Source organism: Artemia franciscana, chromosome 8 (assembly GCF_032884065.1).
Source record: "Artemia franciscana chromosome 8, ASM3288406v1, whole genome shotgun sequence".
Taxonomy (NCBI): domain Eukaryota; kingdom Metazoa; phylum Arthropoda; class Branchiopoda; order Anostraca; family Artemiidae; genus Artemia; species Artemia franciscana.
In genome coordinates, this window is record NC_088870.1 from 18,583,345 (window position 1) to 18,609,968 (window position 26,624).

The 26,624-nt window shown below is 36.4% G+C and overlaps 1 protein-coding gene across 1 annotated transcript in view; it reads left to right on the forward strand.

The window, feature by feature from the left end:
- The window catches only part of LOC136030088 (pleckstrin homology-like domain family B member 2), a 116,703-nt gene that overhangs the window by 62,445 nt on the left and 27,634 nt on the right, over positions 1 to 26,624 (forward strand). Inside the window, exons 7-9 of the mRNA XM_065708753.1 lie at positions 4,232 to 4,431; positions 9,104 to 9,206; positions 19,103 to 19,327. Coding sequence (XP_065564825.1) covers positions 4,232 to 4,431; positions 9,104 to 9,206; positions 19,103 to 19,327 — 528 coding nt within the window. The remainder of the gene's footprint in view (positions 1 to 4,231; positions 4,432 to 9,103; positions 9,207 to 19,102; positions 19,328 to 26,624) is intronic.

Genomic DNA, 26,624 nt, shown 5'->3' on the forward strand with positions numbered 1-26,624 from the left:
TTGTTAGTCCTTGAAAAAAATTTTAGTTGTTAACAGAAAAAAGGAAACATACGGGTGTTTTTACTTATTTTTTGAGTGAATCTGATAAACAAATGAAAAGTCAACTATAAGAAGAGTGAAAAATTTATATAGGAGAAAAAGGCAAAAGAAAAATGAAGATAAGAATACTAGTGCCCACTTAAATTTTTTCCGTGGTAAGTGTATGAGCCAGAAGAATACGGTTTCTATCAAGTATCTTAAATCTTAGAGATTTCTTCGGAGGATGCTAGAGTACTTGCTTTGAACAGGGTGGGATGAAGGATCAGTGGCTGCTTGCATATTGACCTATGGAGCTTTACCCTGTGACATTTTAATGATACATGGTTTTCTAGAATTCGCAAAAATAACAAACTGTATGCATAGTATAAATATATATATATATATATATATATATATATATATATATATATATATATATATATATATATATATATATATATATATATATATATATATATATTATATATATATATATATATATATATATATATATATATTTATATATATATATATATATATATATATATATATATATATATATATATTTATATATATATATATATATATATATATATATATATATATATATATATATATATATATATATATATATATATATATATATATATATATATATATTATGTATATATGATGTATATAGTTTTTTATTTGCTGCTTTAAACAACGTATTTGATTAATTATTTTAAAGACTCTTTCTTCTTTCTTTTGGTTTTCTCTTGACAGATCCGTTTAAAGTGAGGGCCCTTCTCAAGAAATTCTAAAATTAATAAAAAAAAATTCTAAAAATTAAGATTTCTCTTTTAATTCATTTATAGTTTTGACAATTCTTGACTTATCCGCAGGTGGAATAGAGGGTAAAAACCCTTTGTAGAAATTCATTATCTCTATACCTTGGAAAATCCTCCGAGTTTTCTCAGCACGGTAAATAAAAATCAAGATAAATCTCCCTTTCAAAGCAAATTTATTTTAAGCTATGTTATTTCCCGATTTGACCATCGAGGGGGGGGAGTAAGGGCCCGGTTAATTCGGAAAAAATAGAAAAAATGAAGTATTTTTAACTTACGAACGGTTGATCAGATCTTAATGAAATTTGATGTTTGGAAGGATATCGTGTCTTAGAGCTATTATTTTAAATCCTGACCGGATCTGGTGATATCGGGGGGGGGGGAGTTCGGAGGGGGAAAGCTAAAATCTTGGAAAACACTTAGAGTATACGGGATGAAACTTGGTGGGAAAAATAAGCACAAGTCCTAGATACATGGTTGACATAACCGGAACGGTTACGTCAACGGTTATGATTGACCTAAACGGAACGGGTCCGCTCTCTTTGGGGTAGTTGGGGGGGGGGGGGTTAATTCTGAAAAATTTGAAAAAATGAGGTATTTTTAACTTACGAACGGGTAATCGGATCTCAATGAAATTTGATATTTAGAAGGATATCGTGTCTCAAAGATCTTATTTTAAATCCCGACCAGATCTGGAGTTTTTTGGGGGGATATTGGGGGGAGTTTTTTTTTGGGGGGGGGGTGAACCTAAAATCATTGAAAACGCTTAGATTGGAGGGGTTGGGATGAAACTTGGTGGGAAAAATAAGCAGAAGTCTTAGATACGTGATTGACATAATTGGAACGGATCCGCTCTATTGGGGGAGGGGGGGATTTAATTCTGAAAAAATAGAAAAAATGACGTATTTTTAACTTACGAAGGAGTGATCGGATCTTCATGAAACTTGATATATGTAGAAGGATCTTATGTCTCAGATGCTCCATTTTCGACTCGAATTGGATCCGGGGACATAGGGGGCTGGAGGAGGGAAACGGAAATCTTGGAAAACGCTTAGAGTGGAGAGATCGGGATGAAACTTGATGGGAAGAATAGGCACAAGTTCTAGATACGTGATTGACACTATTGGAACGGATCTGTTCTCTTTGGAGGATCTATTGGGGGGGGGGTTAATTTGGAAAAATTAGAAAAATGAGGCATTTTTAACTTAAGAACGGGTGACCGGATCTTAACGAAATTTGATATTTAGAAGGAATTCATGTCTCAGAGCTCTTATTTCAAATCCCAACCAGATCTGTTGACATTGGGGGGAGTTGGAGGGGGAAATCTTGGAAAACGCTTGGAGTGGAGGAATCGGGATGAAGCTTGGTGGATAGAATGAGCAAATGTCCTTGATACGTGATTGACGTAACCTTGCTGGATACGCTCTCTTTGGGGGGAGTTTGGGGGAGGGGTTAAGTGATTTGGCGAGTTTGGTGCTTCTGGACGTGCTAGGACGATGAAAATTGGTAGGCGTGTCAGGGAGCTGCTTAAATTGACTTGATACAGTCGTTTTCCCAAATTCGACCATCTGGGGGGCAAAGGGAGAGAAAAAATTAGAAAAAATGAGGTATTTATAACTTAAGAGTGGGTGATCGGATCTTAATGAATTTTCATATTTAGAAGGACATCGTGACTCAGAGCTCTTATTTTAAATCCTGACCGGCATCAAGCCTCTGATTTCCTTTTAAATCAATCTATTGATTTTTAGAATTTTTAGAGCTCTTGCCATATGAGCTCTTGGCTCTTAGCTCTTCTTGCCTCGTCACAAGTGCCATATGAGCTCTTAGCTCTTATTTGGTAAGGTATTGGCAAGATTTTGAAAAAATCAACGATTTGCTGCTTTTAACTGTATTTGGGTAAGCACTGCAATAATCAATGATTTGCTGCTTTTATCTGTATTTGGGTAAGCACTGCAATAATAAAGACTTTTTTCTTTGGACAAGTTCTTGTATAATAAATAAGCCGCTTTCTCGACAAATGTTAAATTCATTTTTTTTTTTTTTTTTAATTTGTGTATGGTATTAGATAAATTTTATTTCTTTATTGGCTGAAAGTTGTTGCCAAAGGTCCATTGCCCCTTTTCCCTAGAAAAATCCTTTTGATTTTTCACCTCGCGGTTAGAAAAACCATGAAGTTCCCGGAAATCCTGCTTAAAAAACTAATGCTTCAATGTGGATGCAACTTTATACCCTAAATCAGCATATATTATCTATCAGACCCCGCACGAAAATGTAATTCAATAAATTAAATTGATTTTTGAAAACATATGATATTCCTGGGAGTAAAAAAAGAAACATACAGCCAGAACCCAGTGCTGTACAGTTGGCAGCCATAACAAAACCCAGTGTATATAAACTACAAACATGAGTGTAACACACATAAGATGACTTCACCACGCCTCACTTCGTGGGCCTATACCAAAGGTATCTTCTGTAACGTATTATTTTTGCTGCGCATCCAGGGGAGGGGGTAGGGGATTTGAGTCCCCCCTCCTCCGGAACGTTTGTCTTACTCGGAAAAACGTAACAAAAATGAATATAAGACATTTTTGATGCGTTTTTTAGAGTTTGCTAACAGTCAACTTCAGGCATCTTTGAAGTGGCTATTCATAATGTCCTATTGTTATTATATTCATCATAATAAGTAAAACCATATGGATTGTTTTGCAAAACTCTTGATGAATTTAGAAGGTTAGGAGGTTCATATGAATATCCCGTTTCCAAGCTTAAAATATGGTCACTCCCTTTCAAGTACTATAAACACTCTATTTAGTAAAATACTTTCAATCAGAATTTAAACTTCTAACGCGACGTGTTCGACGGAATTATTTGCAAGACCACAAAGTGTACTTTTGTTACTAATGGCAATATTTGTCCAGGCCAAACCCTTTCGACCAAAGTAAGACCCAATTGCTGACGAAACTGAAGTAAAGACATATCCTAACATTTTGAAAGATTCTAGTTGGAGGTTGCCGACAAAACCTAGTTATCTGTAATCTTTAGGCTGTAGATTTGCGGTGAAGGAATGATCAATATATTTTTATGCAAATTCACGCGTAATTATTATGTTTAGGATTTGCTCTCCTTCCTCTTTCATTTATAAATTAATTCCTGTAAACCCAAGTGTAACCAGGAATTCAATTTCTGAATCTAACATTCTCAAAAAGCACTAGTTTCATAGTTTATTTCTGTCGCGTGTATTCTCAATATCTGCGTTAGTATTTTGCTAAACTCACTGACTATAAGTGGATAATAACTATTCAAATGTGTCCGAGGAAAAAAGTGTGCTACAGTTTCTACCTGTTTTAAGGGGTTTTCTTGTGTCTGTAATTATTGGTATTCCGTAGGTGGAGATGGAGAGAGCTCTTTTGATAAGTGAACTTCAATCACATTCTCAGAAACTACGTGAAGATGAAGTACTTCTAGTAAATCTTTACGAAAAACAAGCGAAAAAAGATTGTGAATTTGAGAAATGGAAGAGATCAGAGGAAGAAAAGGTTTCAACTGCTAGAAGAAACATGGAATTAATGGAGGCCTTATTTGAAAGGTTTGTTCTTAATGTTATGCATATAAAGCTCGACTTTTCCTGCTTTCTTTCTTTTTGCTGTAATACTCAGCAGGAGGAGTACATAATACTATCTACTTGCTTTATACAGGTTGGGTCTGCTTGCTTTATGCAGGTCGGGTGGAGTAGGAATGGGAGAGAGTAATTACACGTGAACATAATACTAATAAATGTTAGGAATAACGAGAAAGAAGAACATGGTGGCATGAAAATTAAGATGATTTAATAAATTATTTCTAAAAAATCAACTGTCTTTCTTTAATATCATGGTAACCCATTCATGAAAGAAGGTTTTCTCTTGACATTGTTATCCTTTTTAAAACATCCTTTTTCACCTAGATTTTTTTTTCGATGGTTGCGTGTGCTAAAATTTCATTCGAAAGAATGTACTTGAAGGGTGTCAGGGATGAAGCCTCGGGACAGGAGACCGTACGAAGCAGAAATATTGAGTTTGACAAAGCTTTGTTCTTGTAATCAGTATTGGATGTCTCCTTTTGTAGGTAGTCCGATTGTGCTTTGTTGCCTAGGAAAACAGCGATACTAGTTGAGATATGTCGTCAGTGGGAGGTTAATGTTTGCTATTGACGCCACGTCGAATTCCCTACTTAAAGGTGTAGCGCCATATAACCCTGCTACAAATTGTCTTAGGTTGTTTTGGATTTCCTGGAGTGCATGGTAATTATTAGAATGAAGAATTAGACCATCTTTGTCATGTAGAAAGAGTATACTCTTCGAGTCGTGCGCCTAACGAGAGATCAGATGATATAAGCATTTCTAGAAGGCATAGTTTGTCAACTTTCCAACACTCTTGATACTTTCACCATCAATGACTATGTCAGGATGTCCACACGAGACCTTCTATCTGGTGACAAAAAGTTCTTTTTGATTTAGATGCGTTAAAATCGACCTTCCACACATCACATTACTTTTTTATCTCAAAGAGGATCCGCTTCCAGAGAAAGTGAAGCTTGGACTAAGTCTTCGTATTTGTTGTCAGCTGCATATGCCGTTTTATTGGTAGCAAAAGACACATACATAGAAAACGCATTTAGAAAGGACATTGATTTGACCACCGCAAAATCAATGCGCTTGGAGTTTCTTCAACTGGTCCTCATACCAAACTGCGTCAAAAGACTTGCTGTGTCACGTGAAAATTTTCTAAAGGCCAAATGAGTCTGGGCCGAAAGCTTGAACCACTCCTTCCATTAGACATTTAGCAGTCTAGGGTCAACTATATCTTGTATAATCCATACTGTTTGTCCCTAGTTTGGTTTTTCGAATCAATGTAAGTGCTGAAAGTTCTGTAGGAATTGCACTCACAGACCTTACGAATGCACGAAATATTCGCCATGTCATCATTTGGTTTAAGAACAAGGATGAAGCGGGTGGGAGTGGATTTTAGCAGGTTTTGGAGCGAACAGGGAGCAGGAATGATGATGCCACATAGTCGACTAGTTTGTGACTGCCGTCCTTGAGGACAGGATTTGTTATGTAATATGGATGGAATGACTTAGTCATAACGAGATTTTGTGGAACCTGCAGTACTCTCAGAGCAGAGTATTTGACGCGCGGCCAAGTGCGACGCCTTTGCAAGTAGGGAAGTAAGGGAATTCCTTGCTGTGTTCATCAAGATTAGAAGACTCCGCAGAGACCTTTGCGAAAGCTTTGCCTTTGCCTGAGAATCTTGGACGGTCATCCCCTCAATCTGAAAATCATGAGTGTCCCAAAGGATAATGCTGTGCAGAAATTTAAAGTCAAAATGTAGTGAGAAAATATCTTACGGATAATGCTTTTTGCCAAACCTGGTGTTTATGGATTTGCTTAGGCTATTGATTTCAAAGCTGAAAATAATTCTGCAATATTGAAGTCCTATACATCATAATATTGTTTTCATGTCACCAAAACTCGTATTTAAGGATTTGCAATGCTGTTGATAACAAATATGGGGCTAACCTATCAATATAGCAGTCCAAATTCAAAAAATAAAGTGCTCATAATTCACAGGATACTGTTTGATTGTCACCAAAGTGTTTGCATTGTCCAGTAGTTTCAAACTCATATAAAGGTCAGTTAAATTGTGATTGAATATTTAAATTTTGCGTAAACTTTTCTATTTTAGTTCGGTTTCTCTCTTTGGTAATAAATGGGTTACCGTACTGTATCCACGTCGCACTAAATACCGCGAAAGAAATGAAATTAATAACTTTTGAATTATAGCCTATTTCTCAATGGTTCTATCTTCTTTTGGTGCGGTCTTTTGGTTCTATCTTCTAATGGTACAAATTTTCTTTTGTAGCCATAATTGTTTTTACAAAACATTGTTTAAACTACAGATAGTAAAAATGGCACAGTACGGAAATTCTTTATTTTCGCTTAGATAAAAGAAAGCAATACATTCGACTTCTGTTATGTCAATTGTCTATGTCTTGAATTTGCGTGTCATAAACTAAAGACACTATTTTAAAGTACATCCACACTAAAATCTTCTACGATGGTGTATCTCTATTAGACGGGTAAGTTTGAGCAAGCCAATTTCAAAAATGGTGAATCAATTAAGAAAAATCAGGATCATGCAAATTTTTTGGTTTCTGCTACTGTTTTGTCTTTGAAATGATATTTGTATGTGCTCAGACTACCTTATAACCAAAGTTTTGTCGAACTAGCTATGCAACAATCTAAAGATCAAACTTGACTAACTCAGAATCAATTCAGTGGAAGTATTGCATAAATTTAGCAACATTACTCAAAAAAGGAAGACTATAGTTGAATAAACTGCTTTTTTTTACATCAGCACATTAAATATGTATGTTTATTGGAAAATACGAACAAGGATCCTTTGCCAAGCCATCTTAATTTATTTACGAACGAGCATCGTGAGTTAGAATTTGAGTGTGTCTAATAACTGTTTTGCACAGAAAATCAAGCTAAATTGTTGTTCTGGGTCTCAGGCTATCTTTTGACTAAAAAGTGAGCTCAAATATCATTCTGAATGCTCTGAATAATAAATTCTTTTAATTTGTTTTGTTTAGTTTTTCTGCCTATAATCATTTCTTTCTAAATAAGCTTGCCTGACTAATACAAACACACTTAATGAATACTATAAGAATTGAAAAAATTGGCTTCGGATGGTGGTCTATGTGCCTGCAGAAAGTGGGAGTCGAATGTTCTTTGGGATTGGTTTAGAGGAAATTGCTGGGAAAATTGTGACTTTTGCTTGCCCTTGTTTCCTGTTTTCACCCCCCCCCCCCCTCTCCTCGAAAATCTTCTTTAAAAGTCTGGCCTAAAGGTTAGGCCTCTTTGTACTTATGATAATATAATGGAGAGAGGCGCCTTTATAAATATTTATAAAGGCGCCGTTGTTTACGTATATTATGTAATACTTATTTATATATCTTCTGCTTATTAAGTGACTATAAGCAGTCACTTTAAGATAAAAATGGTCTACAATCCCCGTCCAACTACAACCGCTTGCCAATGAAATTCCAACCTTTCGTAGAGGTTAGGACCCCCCCCCCCCCCCGACTGAGAAACGATGCCTTAAAGGCATTGATAAAGGTTTTATTTTAATTTAAGGACTAATAAAGCTAGAAATTTTATTCTTGCAGTACAAATTTTTCATGCGCTCCTCTTCTTGTGGACAAAAGTCTGATAATCAAATTCCTAGGCTGCGGAGAACTCAAATTTCTGGTCTGCAGGTTTAATTGTTTTAACATTTTTAACATTTGTATCCGTAATAAAAAAAAAAACGGTCATGAAGACCGTATCTCCAGAAGAGTTTTCCTAAATAGTTTTCTTAAATAGTTTCATAAAGTTTTCCTAAATAGCCCCCAAGAGCGTAAGAGAAAGATTGGACAATAGCTCTGGTACTACAAAAATGAAATAATCTTTTGGGATTTGTTGGAGGTGGTTGGAACAGAATTTCTGAGTCGGATAGGACGGGTAAGGAGTGTTCGCCAGTGAGTCTTCCTCAGCTGTCAAGGGTTTGTTGCAGTAGGGACCCCATTCGTTGTGAATCATTTCTGCTACTAGACTTCATTTTCATACCAAAAACAAGACTAATTAAACAACCGACGACATTTTTATTGTTGTGTAGTAGATGTGTGTAAAATAAAGTAAATGAAAAAATATTTTGATAACACAGAAAAGAAGAATAGACTATAAGCCATATATTTTGGATATGGAATTTCAACGATCCAAAAGAATAAATGTTACATGGGAATGAAATTCTTAGTCTTAGAATCTATCATTCAAAAATAAAATAAGCATCTATGTTTGTGATAGGTTCCCTAAAATACACAATATTCATAGCCAGAGACTGTTTAATCTTTCAAGTGAAGAAAAAATAAGAGGAAACTCGCTCAAACCGTCCACCGGAGAGTCCCACTGAAGTAGGATGTATGGCTGTCTTCTGGTTTTGACTAAAAGCCTGGTGAATAAGATGGGTAACAATCATGCACACTAAAGAACCATAATCTTTATTCTGGTTATTCTTTTGTCCTTTTTGAAAAGTGCAATTTTAATTACAGGTTTTAACCTAATTATTGATTAAATTATGTGACCTTTTACAATTACCGCTTATTCAAATGGACTTGTTCGAACGGGTATTTGTATTATTTATCGCTATTCCCTTTATATTTATTTTATTTTCTTCTAGACTAAAGAGAGCTCATGGTTCATTCTGTGGAACTGCAGAAGAAGAATCACAGATATTGGACAAATTGAAGCAGCAACAGGAACAGTTAGAGCATGAACGAAAGGTATGTCTTTGTCAACATTTAATTGTATTTGGTTTTTACCTAACAACGTCACAGACGTCGTGTAAAGTGTGTTGCAGAAGAAACTGTGACTTTCCCCTGGTTCATTGAAAAAGAAAAGAAGTTTAAATGCCTTAAATAAAATAATCTGAGATTAGAAAAGACTTTGCCCACTTTCCTCTTAGATGAGATGTAATGCCTGAGGTAAAAGAAGCTTAACTTACTTAAGTCTCCTGCCGGGCGCTGCTCGGCGTAGAGAGTGACGTCTGCCTCCTCCATCCGCTTCAGTCGATGGCGAGTATTTGCTCTTCGCCCTGTCTGATGTTTGCCATCGTCAAGAACTTGGACAGGCTGTCGGAAAAACGTTTCTTCGGTCGGCCGCGAGGTCGCTTTTAACCGGCTTTGATAGGGTCGAAATCGTACCTCAGTTAAAGAAACACATTTACCGCTAAATTGACAGAATCGTCCCATAAAAAAAAATCAAAACTTCTGGATCATCCCTAGGGTACCATCAGCGAATAACCTATAGCGTACTTTTTTTCTTTTTTCCACCCTCATGCCCTGAATCTTTCATATAATGGGGGCTCATATAAGTTCATATAATGAGGGATCAGGTTAAATAGGATTTTTCATTTGGAAGAAGCTGATTTATTTAAATTGAAAGCATGTACATTAAATCTATAAATTTTGCGAGTAGCCCTAAGGTTCAAGCCAAAAAAAAAACAACGAAAAAACAAACAAACAAACGAACGAAAAAACGGAAGACAAGAATTAAATTAAAATTGAAAACCCACTTTCCCTAGCCTATTGTTGCATGAATCATTCTATCATGGAATGTGCTTGAATTTCAAGAAATTTGCAATATTAATGTTTCATATTTTGGTCTATTAATATTATTCTTTGATTAGAAAGTAATTTTAGTATATATGCCTTTGTTTGATTATCCATGTTTCAAACAGTTCGTGGTAACAAACTGTAGTAAGGAGCGACCCGGCTCAATAGTAAACGAAACTCTAAAACACGGAATTTTGATGCTAAAAGATACATCAAAAGAATCGGATTTTCATGCTGATTCTAAATATATAAGTTTCAGCAAATTTAGTCTTTGTCTAAAGGTCATCGTATCGACCAAGTGGTCCTAGAATGTCGCAAGAGGGCTCATTCTAACGGAAATGAAAAGTTCTAGTGCCCTTTTTAAGTGACCAAAAAATTGGAGGGCACCTAGGCCTCCTCCCATGCTCATTTTTTTCCAGTCAACGGATCAAAATTTTGATATAGCCATTTTGTTCCGCATAGTCGAAAACCATAATAACTATGTCTTTAGGAATGACTTACTCCCCCATAATTCCTGGGAGAGGGGCTGCAAGTTACAAACTTTGACCAGTGTTTACATACAGTAATGGTTATTGGGAAGTGTACAGACGTTTTCAGGGGTATTTTTTTTGGTTTGGGGGGTTGGGTTGAGGGGAAGGATCTTTCCTTGGAGGAATATGTCATGGGGGAAGAAAAATTCTATGAAAAGGGCACAGGATTTTCTAACATTACTATAAAAAAAAAAACAATGAAAAAATAAAAATGAAAACGTTTTTTCAATTGAAAGTAAGGAGTAGCATTGAAACTTAAAACGAACAGAGATTATTAGGCATATGAGGAGTTCTAAAAATACTTTAGCATAAAGAGCGAGGTATTTAGGAGGAGATAAATACCTCGCTCTTTATGCTAAAGTATTTTTAGTAATTTCAACTATTTATTCTACGGCCTTTCTAATTCAGGGGTCATTCCTAAAGAATTGGGGCAAAACTTACGATTTAGTGTAAAGAACGAGGTATTAACGAGGGTACAAACCCCCTCGTATACATAATAAAAATATAAGAATATAAAAGTGCGTTACGTAAGTTAATTCTTAAGTTACGTATATTTTTTACTAATAAAAACGTTCGTTAAAAATTAAAAGTTCTAGTTGCCTTTTTAAGTAACCGAAAAATTGGAGGGCAACTAGGCCTCCTTCCCCACCCCTTATTTCTCAAAATTGTCTGATTAAAACTAAGAGAAAGTCATTTAGCCAAAAAAAGAATTAATATACAAATTTCATTTTAATAATTTATGTGCGGAGAGCCAAAATCAAACATGTATTAATTCAAAAATGTTCAGAAATTAAATAAAAAAGACTAGTTTTTTTAACTGAAAGTAAATAGCGACATTAAAACTTAAAACGAACAGAAATTACTCCGTATATGAAATGGGTTGTCCCCTCCGCAATCCCTCACTCTTTACGCTAAAGTTTGACTCTTTGCCACAATTCTACTTTTTAAAACAATTAAAAGCTTTAGCGTAAAGAGCGAGGGATTGTGGAGGGGACAGCCCATTTCATATACGGAGTAACTTCGTATATGAAAGGAGATGCTTCCTCATCAACGCCCCCCTCTTTACGCTAAAGTTTGACTCTTTCTCTTAATTCTACTTTTTAAAACAGTAAAAAATTTTAGCGTAAAGAGCGAGGGATTGCGGAGGGGACAACCCATTTCATATACGAAGTAATTTCTGTTCGTTTTAAGTTTTAATGTCGCTCCTTACTTTCAGTTAAAAAAACTAGTTTTTTTATTTAATATTTAATTGAGGCTAGTTACTTGCAAGCTAAATATTTCCTTTGGTCTTTGAGATAAACATCAAAATACCTAACTACTTTTTAACTGACCAAAGTTCTTCGATTAAGTCCAATTTAAGAACTATTATCTTAAGGTCCATGTTAGGGTGACTGAACTAAATATACACTTTAGGGACTATGCTAAAAATAATCAACGGGGAATCCTCTTAATTAGTATGACTCCACTAAAAAGACTTGAATACCCTCCTAGAACTTGGTACTGTTTGCAGCTCCGACAAATTATCTATAGATAATATTTAATCTGACTAAAATTTATGTATTTCAAGAAATTTGTTTATTTCAAGGTTTTTGAATCCAAGAAAACTGCGATCAGTAGAAAATTAAAGACATATTTTCGGTAGAAAATGAAATATACGGGAATATAATGAACAACGCATCAGTTTGAAAGTGGTTCATTGTTTTTGAGGGCAGACGGGCGAATGTGCTTGGTGAGAAGCGCTCGGGCTGACCTTCTGTTGTGACTGATGAGCTAGGAGGAAAAACTGAATGGGAAATTCATAAAGATAGGCGATTCGCACTTGAGGGACTATATACATTCTTTAACGAAATATAAGAGCTATTTTATACGGAACTGTCAGCGATGAACTTTATTGCAAAAAAAGGGTTTGGTGAGTTGCTCGAATGTTAATGAGGTTAATGGGGGCCACATTGCTATCATAAAAAGGGCGATGAGATTTTATATTGCATTGTTACTGGTGATGAGGCCTGGATTTCACACGTCACTCAAGAAAATAAGCGTCAATCACTGAAATGGCACCATTACCCCCCCCCCCCCCCCCCACACACACACACACACACACACACACATACACACACCCTTAAAAAAGAAAATATAAACAACATTTTCCGGACCAAAAAGCTCATGGCTATGGTATTTTGGGACCATAAGGGTGTTCCCGCTCGATGAATGCCAAAGACGAGACCCTAAATGTAGAGGCCCGCTGCCAGATATCACACTGGATTTGCTCCGCGATCCTAAGTAAAAAGCGTGGATTGTTGATCAGCGGAGTGTTCCACCTACATGACAATGTGCGTCCTCACTTACCCACATCGATGGAAGATATGCATCAGCAGCTTAAGCTGGAAGTCTTGAGCATCCACCTTACAGTCCAGACATAGCCCCCAGTGACTTCCACTGATTCCCCACTTTGAAAGCATTTTTGAAAGGAAACCACTACAGCAGTGATGGTGAACTTAAAGAAGCTGTTAATATATCTAGAAGGAATTGAAAAGCTTTTAAAACATAGTCCTTAATTTGATGGACGACTACGTAGAAAAGTAACCTAACTATCGAAGAGTGTTATGTAACTAAAGTTTTTATTTTTTCTGTCAATGATTTAAGTTTTATACAAACGGTTTTTTACTCTTCAAATGGCCTTCAAAGATAAATAAGAAATGAAACGATATCCATTATAAACATAGAAAAAAAATGGTATCCTTGTCTATCACAGTGACCTGCAATAAAACTCTTTTCGGGGTGAAAATAATGAAACCTGACCTAATTTGAAATATATTCGAATATGTATATGTTTTTTTGTTCTATCTCTTCAAATTTGTTTAACAGGGTACTTTAGCTGAAATGTTGCAAATTCAACGGTTATAGGATAGAAAACGACGTTAGAGTCAAAATACAAAACTCTTCTTTTTAAATAGAAGTTATTATTGCTTAATCGTTTGGATTCACCTCTCACCTCCTTTGGTTGAAAAATGCTAATATTGGAACAGATATCAAATATATGTCTTTTATCCATGGCGAAATATCACTTATTTTTTTGCAACTATGATGTGGATTACAATGCTTAAGTTTACAAAACAGGTGTAAATCCACATATGTTTTTTTTTTCTTTTTGCAGACCAGTGTTGTAGTTTACGATATCTCTCATAAACAGACGCGTTGCCAGGTTGTAATATACAAGCTATTGATAGGAGCGTGCATTTGCCTGGAGAGTTGAAAAGGCAAATAAATAAAAACGCACAAGTGAAAAGATATCCTATTCCAAGATGATAGAGAGATTATTTTGATTGTTTATGCAAGGGTTCGTGTTTACACTGGTATAGGCGGAGTAATCATCAAGTGGTAATTTACTAGCAAAGTACGCAAATAGCGACCGAGCGATTTTAAAAGCCAAATTGAGTAATTATAAAAAAGGATAATTGTTAAAATTGACAAAGGAAAGGTATTAATGATTTAACTTATAATGTACCAATTGTCCTGTAAGACAGTACAGAGAATGTGCTTCAGTACATTTTTATTATGCTTATTGAGGTAGTCAAATTGGTTTCTAAAAGAAATAGCTTCGTATTTAGTGGTATAAAACCTTTTGAAGTTAGGATTCTTGATTCTTAATCTTAGAAATATTCGCAGTGACACGCAAAATAAATTCTATTATGCGGTTTGGTGATATAGTATCAAATAATTATATGAAGTAACGCTTATCAGTTTGGTTTCTATACTGCTCAAACTATCAACTACGAATATTAATTTAGATAGATACCCATGCAACATATTCTTGACTATATTATACCCTTATCTTGCCGTGAATTAGCCCATAGTTCTGCCACGATGTAAAAAAAAAGAGGAAGAAGAAAGGAAAGTGTAAATACAAAACTAAAAAGGAAATTTAAGCGAAATTAAAGAATAAAGAAGAAAATCGTTGATCATGGGTGGGAGCTAAGAGTAAACTTTGAACAGATTGGAGTGGAGGAGGAGCCTGCACAACTGTGTTGGCCTGACGCGGTTTGGTGCTGCAGTAAGTTCTTGGTTGTAGTAGCAGCAATAGTAATAAAGAAGAACTTCATTCGGTGGAACTACTAGCATGCTATTACAGTAAAAACGAAAAAAGAGGCAGGCATATCACAAAGGTCATATTGGATTTTATTTGGGGGGGGGGATATTTTTACAAAACGCAAAACAAATTGGTTATATGCATTTCTGTTATTTTTTTACGATTCAGACAAAAATTTCTTGGAGGGGGGGGGGAACCTGTTATCCCTCCCCTCATGATACGGCCTTGCATATCACTAACAAAAAGAATTAAAACACAACGTTTGGTTTGTTTTCGTTGAAAGTTCTGACTTTTGATTCTAATCTGCTCACCTAATGTGAATGCTACTTCGAAAAAAAAAAAAAAAAAACCCTGCATATCATAAAGGTTAGGTTGTTGAGAAAAAAAAGGGTTCTATATGTGTCATTCTTTTTTTGTATTGGTTGAGATATTCAGATATCCTCCTTTGAAATTTAATCTCAGCTGAAAACTTTTTAAATTGTTCCCTTGGGCTGTTACTTCTTAATATTTTTTTGTTCATAAAGCAAGAAATAATTAAACAAATATGGTAATTATTTTCTTATGTGGTTGTAAAATGTCTGTGAAGTTCCATTGCGGATGCTATATTCTTTTTAATGAAAATTTTATGATTTCTAATGTACGTCAAATTACATACAGTTTCTCCACCATTTCACTTCAATAAAAATTTTAATAAAACCATGAAGGCATCATTCATTTTATTCTACTACAATAAAAAAGTTTATATTTGGAGTCGTTTTCTCAGATTCAATTTTTACTCTTGCTTCTGTGGTGGTTCTAATGTAACTTTATATCGGATCTTACATCGGAATTTATTTGATTTTTTTCAGGTTATAAACAAATAAAAAAACGATTTTTTTCAATAGAATGGTAAATTGTGATGTTGAAACTTGAAACAAGCAGAGATTATCCTGTGTATGAGGGGGCTGTTGTTTTCTAAGCTTTCTAGTCTCAACGCTAAAGTTTGACTTGTACTATATTGACAGCATATGCCAGCCTAATACGAGTCAAAGTGCCTCTTTAATTTAATACAAAAAAATACTGTTTTATTTTAATTTCTGTCTGTTTTTGGTATTTTATTTAGGGCTGTCCTAAATACGAGTAGACCTGCTTCCCAATCCTAGCCTCCAGCTCTGGACGCTTAACTGGAAACTTTTGCACAACAGGGTGCATCGAAAACGTTAATCACTCTTAAATATTTACCCCCCCCCCCTAAAATAGTGTAACTTAGGGGGTGGGATGGGTTAGAAGGCGAAAATGTTTTTTTTTTTTTTTTTTGGTTTGCAAAAATCGAAATGACTTGTAAAAATCATAATGTTATGTTTTTATGGGGGGAGGGGTATGAGGAGTATCGGATAATTTCTTTTTCTGGGGAGATGCCCCCAGCCCTTCCAAGTATGTGAAGGTAAATATATGAGAGTAATCATGTTTCAAGCTCAACATGTTTCCGCAATAAGACCTTTCAGGACTGATTGAGATCTGTAACCATATATTTTAATTGCCAGTTTTATTCAAATACAGATATAGATTTGAAGCACCGCTTACCAAAGTCGGAAATTTTCACTGACCGCTCCCCTAATAGCTGGCGTGCAACTACGCAATACTGTATTACCTTGGGTGCTTCTTTATAAATTGTCCATAATAGCCGTTCATTTTTAAAGGCTATATACGTTTACGGATAAATATGCCACGGCATGGTGGTCTGTTCCCCGAATGGCTTTGTAAATCTCTTTTCGATGATGAAATTGGCTATCCTAAATTTGTCGTTTCATGCCGTCCCAGTAACTTTCGATAGACCCGTTTAAGATTTTAATCAATTCAGTATGATCAAAACCAGCATGAAAAGTACATTCTTTTGAGGTATATGTTGTTGTTATATTGAGGCAAAGGGCCTTTGTGACCTGAGCCTCAACTCGGTTTGGTGAGCCCACCTGTAGCAATATATTGTTCTCAAAATTTCTTTTTTAGACCTTCGATTTCTCTTGATAAGGCTGCTCTTTACGGTTCACAGGGGGGGGGGGGGTCTCATCTAATGGTGGCTCGAAGGTCCTCCTAAAAAATAACAAAGCTGTAGGGCCTAAAATGACTCCAGCTTATATGCAGCCAAAACTTTTGGAGGTGTTTTTAGGGGGAGTTGTTTGGTTCTAGAAATGTATATTTATATTTCTTCCAATTCTTTAGGGGGAATAATCGGACAGGTCTAAGGGAATTTCACACCCGGTTTCCCTCTGTGTCTAGGTTTGCTCCAAGACTGGGAGAGTTCAACTAACATTCTGGGGGAGGGAAAAGATCTGTTACTTAAAAGAAAAAAAATCTTTTTCCTAGAGGCTAAAACACATTTTTTTAACATAATACAAATGCTTAATCGCTTAGTGTTTTTTTTTTTTTTTTGATAAAATTTTACTATTCCCGACGTCCGCTGCCATCCCTCATAGCTGGCTTTAAAAAGGTTCAGTAAATTTGGAAAATCCTATTTCGCTAAAGTGAAGAATGTCATGTCTGCAGAATCTTCTGAGATCCAGACAATCTAAATGATCGTTTTTACAGTCACAGAAAGAGATCTTAATTCCGGTGTTCCGGAGCATTCACATTTGGAATCCTCGTTTATTTAGACAATTCTGAATGGAACGAAATATTTTCTTCCCTTTGACTTGTTGATTCATTCGTAGGAAGTCTAAGGTTAATGGAGGAATAATCTCAATAAAGTTTTTTACTCTTCGACTGGTTGAAATTTTCAATTTTTTATGACAAGCCTTTCAAGTACCACTATTGGATTCAAGAAATATATCACAGGCAGGGTAATAGCGCTGCCTGAGTAAAGATCAACAAGCCTTTATTGTGTTATTATTTATATTTTTTCAGTCTCAGGCCACTTCGTGTGGATAATGTTGTCGCCGAAACTTCGGTGGAGGGGGGGGGGGGCTAGTTCAATTAGAAATTGAAAGTTCTAGTGCCCATTTTTACAGTCAAAAATGATTGAAGGGCAACCAGCCCTCTCCCACTCCCCAATAGCTGCCCCCCAAAGACATTCTTTCGAAATTTTTAGATACCCTTTATATTGAAAATAGCTAAAAGTTAAATAATTATGCCTCCGGGGTCACAGCCCTCGGGTCAAGAACTCTAAGATATACAAGTTGCCTATTGTTAACATATAGTTTTTTTTTTAATTGGAAAAAGGGGCATGTTTAATCAGGTGTCTCCAAAAAGACAAACGGTATAAAGAGGAAACTTTTAGAGGATGTTGAGAGGGATATTGAACTAAATCACAACAACCTGTGGTTACAGGTTGTCAGAAGGGTGTATCACCAATATCTTAGGAACGGCTTAAGGTATCAAGTTGAAACTTTCAGGTCATGTTGAGGGGGACGTTGAACTAACCAAAACACACCTATATGTATATTACCACTATTGCTACAACTACTACTATTACTACTGCAACTACTACTACACCTATGACTGCTACTATTACGGCCACTATAGTACTACTACTAAGACTAGTACTACTACGACTGCTACTAATATGATTATGACTACTGCTGCTACGACTACTACTGCAATGACTACTATTGTTATGACTACTACTACACCTACAACTGCTGTGACTGTTACTACTACAACTATTGCTAATGCTACGATTTCTACCGCTACGGCTACTACTACTATTACTGCGACTATTATTTCGACTACTGCTACTACGACTACCACTGCAACGATTACTACTGCTTGCGACTACTACCACTAAAACTACTACGACTATTACTTTGACTACTTCTACTATGACCACTGCTACTAGGACAACTAGGACTATTCCTACCAATAAAAAAGATAATAATACAAAAATTGTGCAACTGAATCAAAAAAATTATTTCCACAAAAAAAGCTCTTCAAAGAAAAGTAAAGAGCTACATTAACCCTTAGACAAGCAGATATAAAGTTAAATAGTAATTCAAGTGTTAACAAACATAAATAACTATCAACAAATTAACAAAACCCAAAACGAACAGAATTACAATAAGTTGTCAAGTTAATCGTATTACGGACAGAAACTACCACGAACAGGAGTAGGGCTAACGCCCGTTATCCTTTCTAAAGACCAGAACATAGTTCGCATTTGTTCTAGTTTATAAATTAGAGGTTTTAGTTTTAGTTTTGACATGTTAAGTCAATATTGTCTCAATATTAACTTTACCTTGATGTTATAAGTGTCAACCTGTCTTTACAGAGATTCAAACAAATTATTAAGAGATTTTTTTTTTTATCTTTGGATCGGTCTGATTAAACCAAGTCCACCTTCCTCTCTGTTTTGCTGTGGTAAGTTAGATATTATCTTATGATTTATGTAGTACTGTTCTTCGAATCTCAGCGCTGTAATTTTTCGTTCTCTTTTTTATTTCTCTCTTTTTTTTGTGACTAAAACGAAATCATTATAGGCATTTGAAGATTTGGAATTCCAACATATGGAAATGTCAATTGTAAGGGAAGCAGAGAGGGAAGATCTTTTACATGAAATCACCACAGTTGAAACTCGTCTGGGACAGAGACGCCAGCAGATCAGGCTTATTCAGACCCAAGTTCTTACCTCACTTAAGGATGCTAAAAAGGATATTGAAAAATTCGTGCAAAAACGAAGATCTCTATCACGGGAACTGGAACAGGTAATTGAAACGGTTATATGTTGTGTGTATTAATTCTTAAATTTAGGACTGCATATACAATATAAAATTAACCTGATTTAGTGATATACGATACTGATTTAGTGAAAAGGGCTCAATATTTTTTCTGGAGTTGGTATCTTGGGATATTCTTGCATTAAAAAAAAACCGATCCAGATAGGTCAGAAGTCTGAGAAAATTCGTTAAGACCCTTAATTTTGGTTTTTGCAAATTTTGTCATGTACTATGTTAGTACAATCTATAAGCATTTCTTATGACATCATATAAGCATTTTCTTATATGATATTATGTATAGCATAAATAAGATTGTTGAGTTTCCTACGCATCAGTTTTATAATATAATGTCTGTTGGAAGGCCTAAAGAACGATGATTTGCACCATCAATTGCGACAATACCTTTACGGGCAGCTAAAGCAAAGGCCATTGCTAAATTGTCTGAAATAATCAGAATCCAAAAACTTGTCATATTAAAATGAAGAGCAAAGACACGCGCAGTTAGAAAATAAGCGGCGGCTTGTCAAAAATGAAAAAGAGAGCAAAGACACATGCGGTTAGAAGACATGCGACACCGAGCATGTGAGCGAGTCAAAAATGAAAATGAAGAGCAAATACACACGTGGTTAGAAGAACAGCGGTGGCGTTTCAAAAATGAAAATGAAGAACACACGCTGTTAGAAGGCAAGCGACACCGAGCATGTGAACGAGTCAATGAAAATCAACCCGGACAACGAGAATGGAAACGTGTCAAAATTGAAAATGATAGCGATGATGATTGGGTTTGGGATTTTGACATGGATAAGGTCATCAATGCGTACCATATTTTTTTAAAAAGAAAACAAAGGCTCGGCGATATGTATATCATAATGGCGAAAGACAAGCCGAGGGAAGCCCAACCAAACAAATTGAAAATTATAGCGATGATGATTGGGTGTTGGATTTTAACACGGATAATGTTATCAGTGTCTACCATACCTTTGAAAATCAAAAACTTGGACTAGATAAATCGTTGGAAGAAAAAAAAGTTTTCGTCCCACCACCTGAACAATTAAAAAAAACAAAGGTTTAGAGATATGTCTTTCACAATGAAAAAAGATAAGCCGAGGCAAGAGAAGAAGTTTTTGTCCCACCACCTGGACAATTAAAAAAAAAGCTGGTCATATATGCTTACCATACCTTTGAAAATCAAAAACCTGGACTAGATAAATCTTCAGAAGAAACAGAAGTTTTTGTCCCATCATCTGAACAATTAAAAGAAACAGAGGTTCGGTGATATGTCTTTCATAATGACTAAAGACAAGCTGAGGCAAGAGAAGAAGTTTTGTCCCACCACCTAAACAATTAAAAGAAACAGAGGTGGTCATCAATGCCTACCATACCTTTGAAAATCTAAAACCTGGACTAGATAAATCTTCGGAAGCAAAAAAAGTTTTTGTCCCATCACCTGAACAATAAAAAAAAAAAAGGTGGTCATCAATGCCTACCATACCTTTGAAAATCTAAAACCTGGACTAGATAAATCTTCGGAAGCAAAAAAAGTTTTTGAAGACAAGCGACAATGCGAATCTATATATAGAAGCCTACCGCGTGCCGAGTGCTGGGGTCCGGCTTCGAAGCCGCCGGGCTCCCTGTACTATATATATATATATATATATATATATATATATATATATATATATATATATATATATACCCCCCAAGCCCCCCCCCCGCACGCGTAAGTCGTTACGCGCCATATTAGTTACACGCCATTGTAGTTGTGTCCCTATGTCTCACCTGTGAATATAGATATATATATATATATATATACTAGCTGTTGGGGTGGCGCTTCGCGCCACCCCAACACCTAGTTGGTGGGGCGCTTCGCGCCCCCCCAAGCCCCCCCGCGCGCGTAAGTCGTTACGCGCCATATTAGTTACGCGCCATTGTAGTTGTGTCCTGTGTCCCACCTGTGAATATAGATAGATTTATATATGTGTTTCAAACTACGTAAAAATTGCGAATATACAACATTCTTGGCTCTCCCATTGTCTGTCCATATACAAAGCCGTATGTACTAATAATGACGTCATATGCAAACGCTCTTTTTACAAACAAACAGACATGCATACACACAACTCGTTTTTATATAGATAGATAGATAGATAGATACAATACAAATTAACTACGTAAAACTTGTGAATATACAACAGTCTTCGCTGTCCCATTGTCTGTGCGTATAAATAGATTGTCAGGTTTACCGACCCTCAAAGATGCAACATACAATTGTACATTGGTAAAGCAATCTGTATTAAGATCTATACCGCATTTTTCTAGTGATTGCCCTTGAGCTTTGTTGATGGTGGTTGCAAATGCTAATCGAATTGGGAATTGCAATCTTTTAAATTGAAAAAGCAGATCCGTTGGAATCATGGGAATGCGAGGAATAAGAACAGCCTCACCCTCATAAGGCCCTGTCAAGATTGTGGCCTCTATTAGGTTTTCCATTGTTTTTTTTACGGCAAGTTGCGTGCCATTGCAAAGCTTTGGTGGGTTGATATTTCTTAAAAGTATTATTGGTACGCCTATTTTTAGTTGTAGCACGTGTGGTGGAAACCCTGAAGGATCTATGGAATTTAAAAATTCAGATGGATAATTAACCGCTTCATTTGGTTCCAAAATACAAATTAACTGCGTAAAACTTGCGAATATACAACATTCTTCGCTGTCCGATTGTCGCTGCATATAAATAGATTGTCAGGTTTACCGACCCTCGAACATGCAACGTACAATTGTCCATGGGAAAAACAATAAGTATTAAGATCTATACCACATTTTTCTAATGATTGACCTTGAGCTTTGTTAATGGTGATTGCAAATGCTAATCGAATTGGGAATTGCAATCTTTTAAATTGAAAAGGCAGATCCGTTGGAATCATGGGAATGCGAGGAATAAGAACAACCTCACCCTCAAAAGGCCCTGTCAAGATTGTGGCCTCTATTAGGTTTTCCATTGTTTTTTTTACGGCAAGTCGAGTGCCATTGCAAAGCTTTGGTGGGTTTACATTTCTTAAAAGTATTATTGGTACGCCTATTTTTAGTTGTAGCACGTGTGGTGGAAACCCTGAAAGATCTATGGAATTTAAAAATTCAGATGGATAATTAACCGCTTCATTTGGTTCCAAAACGGTGTCGACTGACTTGTAAAGGACTGCCTGGTCTTGAATCTTGGTCAAAACAATATTGTTGATTTCGTGGACGTCTATATTTTTGGGTGCGAGAATCGCTCTTTCACTTAGCCATTTATCATTTTTATAATTTTTTAGAATATTCGGAAATACTTTTTCAATCAATTCATTTTTGGACGTCACTAAATTACAGAAATCAGCAGGTAGTTGTATACGTCCTGAAATTGAGTCTACTGGGAGCTTTCCGTTTCCCATTGCCAGCAATTGACCTGAAAATGTTTGACCAGAGTCATCGTTTTGCAATCGGACGCGCATATTTGTAGTTAATTTTAATGTTTTTAGGTGTGCCCATAAATTAGAATTTTTCAGGCAAGCATTCATTTCGTCTGCAGGAGTTGATCTAGGTATTATAGGTAATGTTTGCCTGAAATCTCCCGCAAGCAATATTAAGGTGCTGCCAAAGGGTTTCGACTTCCCTCGCAAATCTTTCAAGCATTGATCCAGAGCCTCGAGCGATTTTTTGTGTGCCATTGTGCACTCATCCCAAATAATAAGTTTGCATTGCTGCAATACTTTACCCATCCCAGATGATTTGGAAATATTGCACGTGGGAGTTTCTGTAGAATGCAAGTTCAGAGGCAATTTCAAAGCGGAATGAGCAGTTCTTCCACCAGGCAGCAATGTTGCGGCTATTCCGGACGACGCAATTGCCAACGCTATATCATTTTTTGATCGAATTGATGCCAGAATCAGTTTTATCACAAACGTTTTACCAGTACCTCCTGGCGCATCCAAAAAGAAAATTTCTCCAACGTTGTTATCGACACAATGCATTATCGTATCATAAATGTCTTTTTGTTCCGACGTTAACTTGGAAATGTTATTTTGTACATACGACAATAGATCACTCGTACTGTAACTTTGTTCACGATCCAATTCTACACATGTCGAAACAGCAGCGATACGGTTAGGTGAAGGCATTCCCAAATCCTGAAGAGGTTTGTTTGCCATTCTTACGTACAAATCTTCTATAACAACTAAAGTGTAGTTATAAATTTCTGATGTAAAATCAAAAGTCATATCTGACGTCTCTAACTGTTTTCGATGGAGTATATCTTCGGACATTTTTGACTTATATTTTTCCCATAACTCTGTAGGAGCTGATGGAGAGCAAGTTGTTAAAATGATGCCAAACAATGCACGAATTTGACTTGGGGTTGACGTTTCGCACGCGTCATTGATGCAGTTATCCCAGTGTTGGTCATTCTCCAATAAATTCAGAGCTTGGCATGCACTACGGTAAGTGTCGTGTATAGTACCATTTACAGTCCTCAAATACTCAAAGGATGTCGGACCGGGTACATTCACCAAAAGCAGGCGTAGAAAGAAGCATTCATGTTGATTGGGGTGAACGGTGTAGAGTCTTCCTATCGTGGTATCTTTGAAGATGGTAGGTTGGCCGTCGACTGACTTACCCTGTTTTCGACGTTCAAATACTTTATTTTTAGTATTCCACGTGTAATACGAAGGCACTTCAGTATACAGCAGTTTTTTTTGCAAAAGAATCATTTTTACAAAGCGAAAAAAAGGCTGTTAATGTTGTATCCGGTGGATTCAGGACTCTTTGTTGCACGTTGGTTTCCGTGAAATAAACACGTTGACCATTCTGTAAATGTACCGCTAAGTGAACAACAGCTGGACTACGTTCATGTATCGGAAATGAAAGAATTCGCCAAACAGCTTCATTACTGCTTATGTATCTTCCAGCCTGATATTCTACGATTTCATCGAAATCTTTGATTTCGGGCTGCAAGCCAAAAACTGCCATGTCACTGCCTTTGTTGACGTATTTACATATGTATTTGATTGCCTTTACGGAGTTACAGTATTCAACGTTTATGTGTGCATTAAATGTTTTTGATAATAATGGGGAATATGGAACAACCCACTGGTTATCTACTTCGATGGTGGTACCGTTACGCTTCTTTATTATTGCTGTTTTACCGCCATCTTCAGTAGATCTTCTTCTATATTGTGGGTAACCATCATTGCCAGTAATTGTGTTTGATACTAAAAGTCGAGGATATTGCTTTGTGCACCTTCCTTTGGCCATGCATGGTGAATTTTCGTTCAGTGCACCGCAAGGTCCATGTATCATATTTTTTACAATAATATCATGTAACCCCTTATCGACATTTTTATCAGGTATTTCAGTGGAAATCACATCATCAATTTCGTTCGAAATAATTTTTTTATGTAGCCAGATTAGTATATGTGCGTGTGGCAAACCTCGTTTTTGCCATTCCACTGAGTACATCCAGCATCGCACTGACCCAAACACTTCATGTTTTACAAGGTAGTTTATCAGTGATTTCAACTTTTGCCGGAAGACACGTGCCGTAATGTCATGCCTATGAACCGCCGATTGTCCTTGAAGTAAAAGCTGCAGTATCTCGTCCCAAGATTGATTACATGCAAATGTAATAAATAAATCTGGACGACCATAGAGACGAACATACGCAATAGCATCTTGAGCATATTCATGCATATGACGGGGACTGCCAGCATATGACGAAGGTAAAATTGTTAATCTTCCAACGTTTGTGGTATTACCGTCATTTATAACTACATCTCGCAAATGAATGTATTGTTCAGAGCGGAGCTTGGTCTGATTCAGGCGAATATATAGCAAACGTTCTGATTCAATTTTAGCATACATATCCACGACGAATTGGTGAAACAATTCACGGCATTTTAAAATATAATTTTCTTCATCCTGCCGAATCATTAGTCTATAGGAATAATAATGCATTGCACTGCATTTCTTATTCATTTCTTTGTTAGTGGCTGGATTCATCAATTTAATATTAAAGTGATAGCCGTCGGCTCCATCCCAAAAAATGATAGGATACTGTAGGATATCGTAGCATCGATGAGTTTCAGCAATTCTTAACAACTGAGCGTTTCGCTTATGAAGAATAATATCTCGAGGTAAAAACTGATCACCGACCATAACGATTGCCACTTCGTCGATAGTCGGAGCATTGTATCTACGCACATGTTGGCCAGGAGGCGTGTTGTCAGCGGAAATAACAATTTTATGCGTATCAGTAGGCATCAAATCGATGGCTGTTTTGAACAGACGTACTAAATTATTATTTTCGTGGAAAAGATGTTGCAATTGGGAAACGATTGTCCTTTCAACGTTGGGAGAAATTTCGCAACGTGCATTCAATTCAGAATTTCTATCACTGATGAAGTACAATTGTAAAAATTTATGATTCTCGCCTGAGAATGGTAGAAGGGACCCTGCTTTATGATAAATTTGCCCTTTTACTTTGAAAGTAGACATAAATTGATCTGGATTTTCGATTTGGGCTCCAAACGACGTCATTTGGAAACATGAGTTGTATTTTCTGATTTTTGACAAAAAACGCTTAGATTCTGACGTAGTTCCAGTAAGGAAAGTCTTCAATGGCTCTGGTGGTGCAGCCAATAGAGGAAGTTTAACTTTTCCTGAGGCGCAACACATTCCCATTGTTTCACCATTGAATTTCAAGGCCTTGCAATAGGGACAAATTTTAGACATTGTCCCGATTTGAACACATCTACTCAAGCTATAATCATCGACTAGGTTGTACCTGAATGCCAGGCGATAACTTTCGGGTTGCTCTGATTCCTCGGCACGCTTTCTTTTCTTACTTTCTCTATCAGCAGCAAGCCTGCTTCCGCGTTGCTCTGGTAGTTCCTCGGCACGCTTTCTGTTCTTTCTTTCTCTATCAGCCTCAAGCCTGTTTCCTTGCTGTTCTTTTGATTCCTCGGCACGCTTTCTGTTCTTTCTTTCTCTATCAGCCTCAAGCCTGTTTCCTTGCTGTTCTTTTGATTCCTCGGCACGCTTTCTGTTCTTTCTTTCTCTATCAGCCTCAAGCCTGTTTCCCTGCTGTTCTTTTGATTCCTCGGCACGCCTCCTTTTTTCACTTTCTCTTTTAGCAGCAAGTCTGCTTTCGCGTTGCTCTGGTAGTTCCTCGGCACGCTTTCTTTTCTGACTTTCTCTATCAGCAGCAAGTTTTTTGGCATAGACTCTTTGAGCATCTTCATCGGCTTTTGCCATGGTA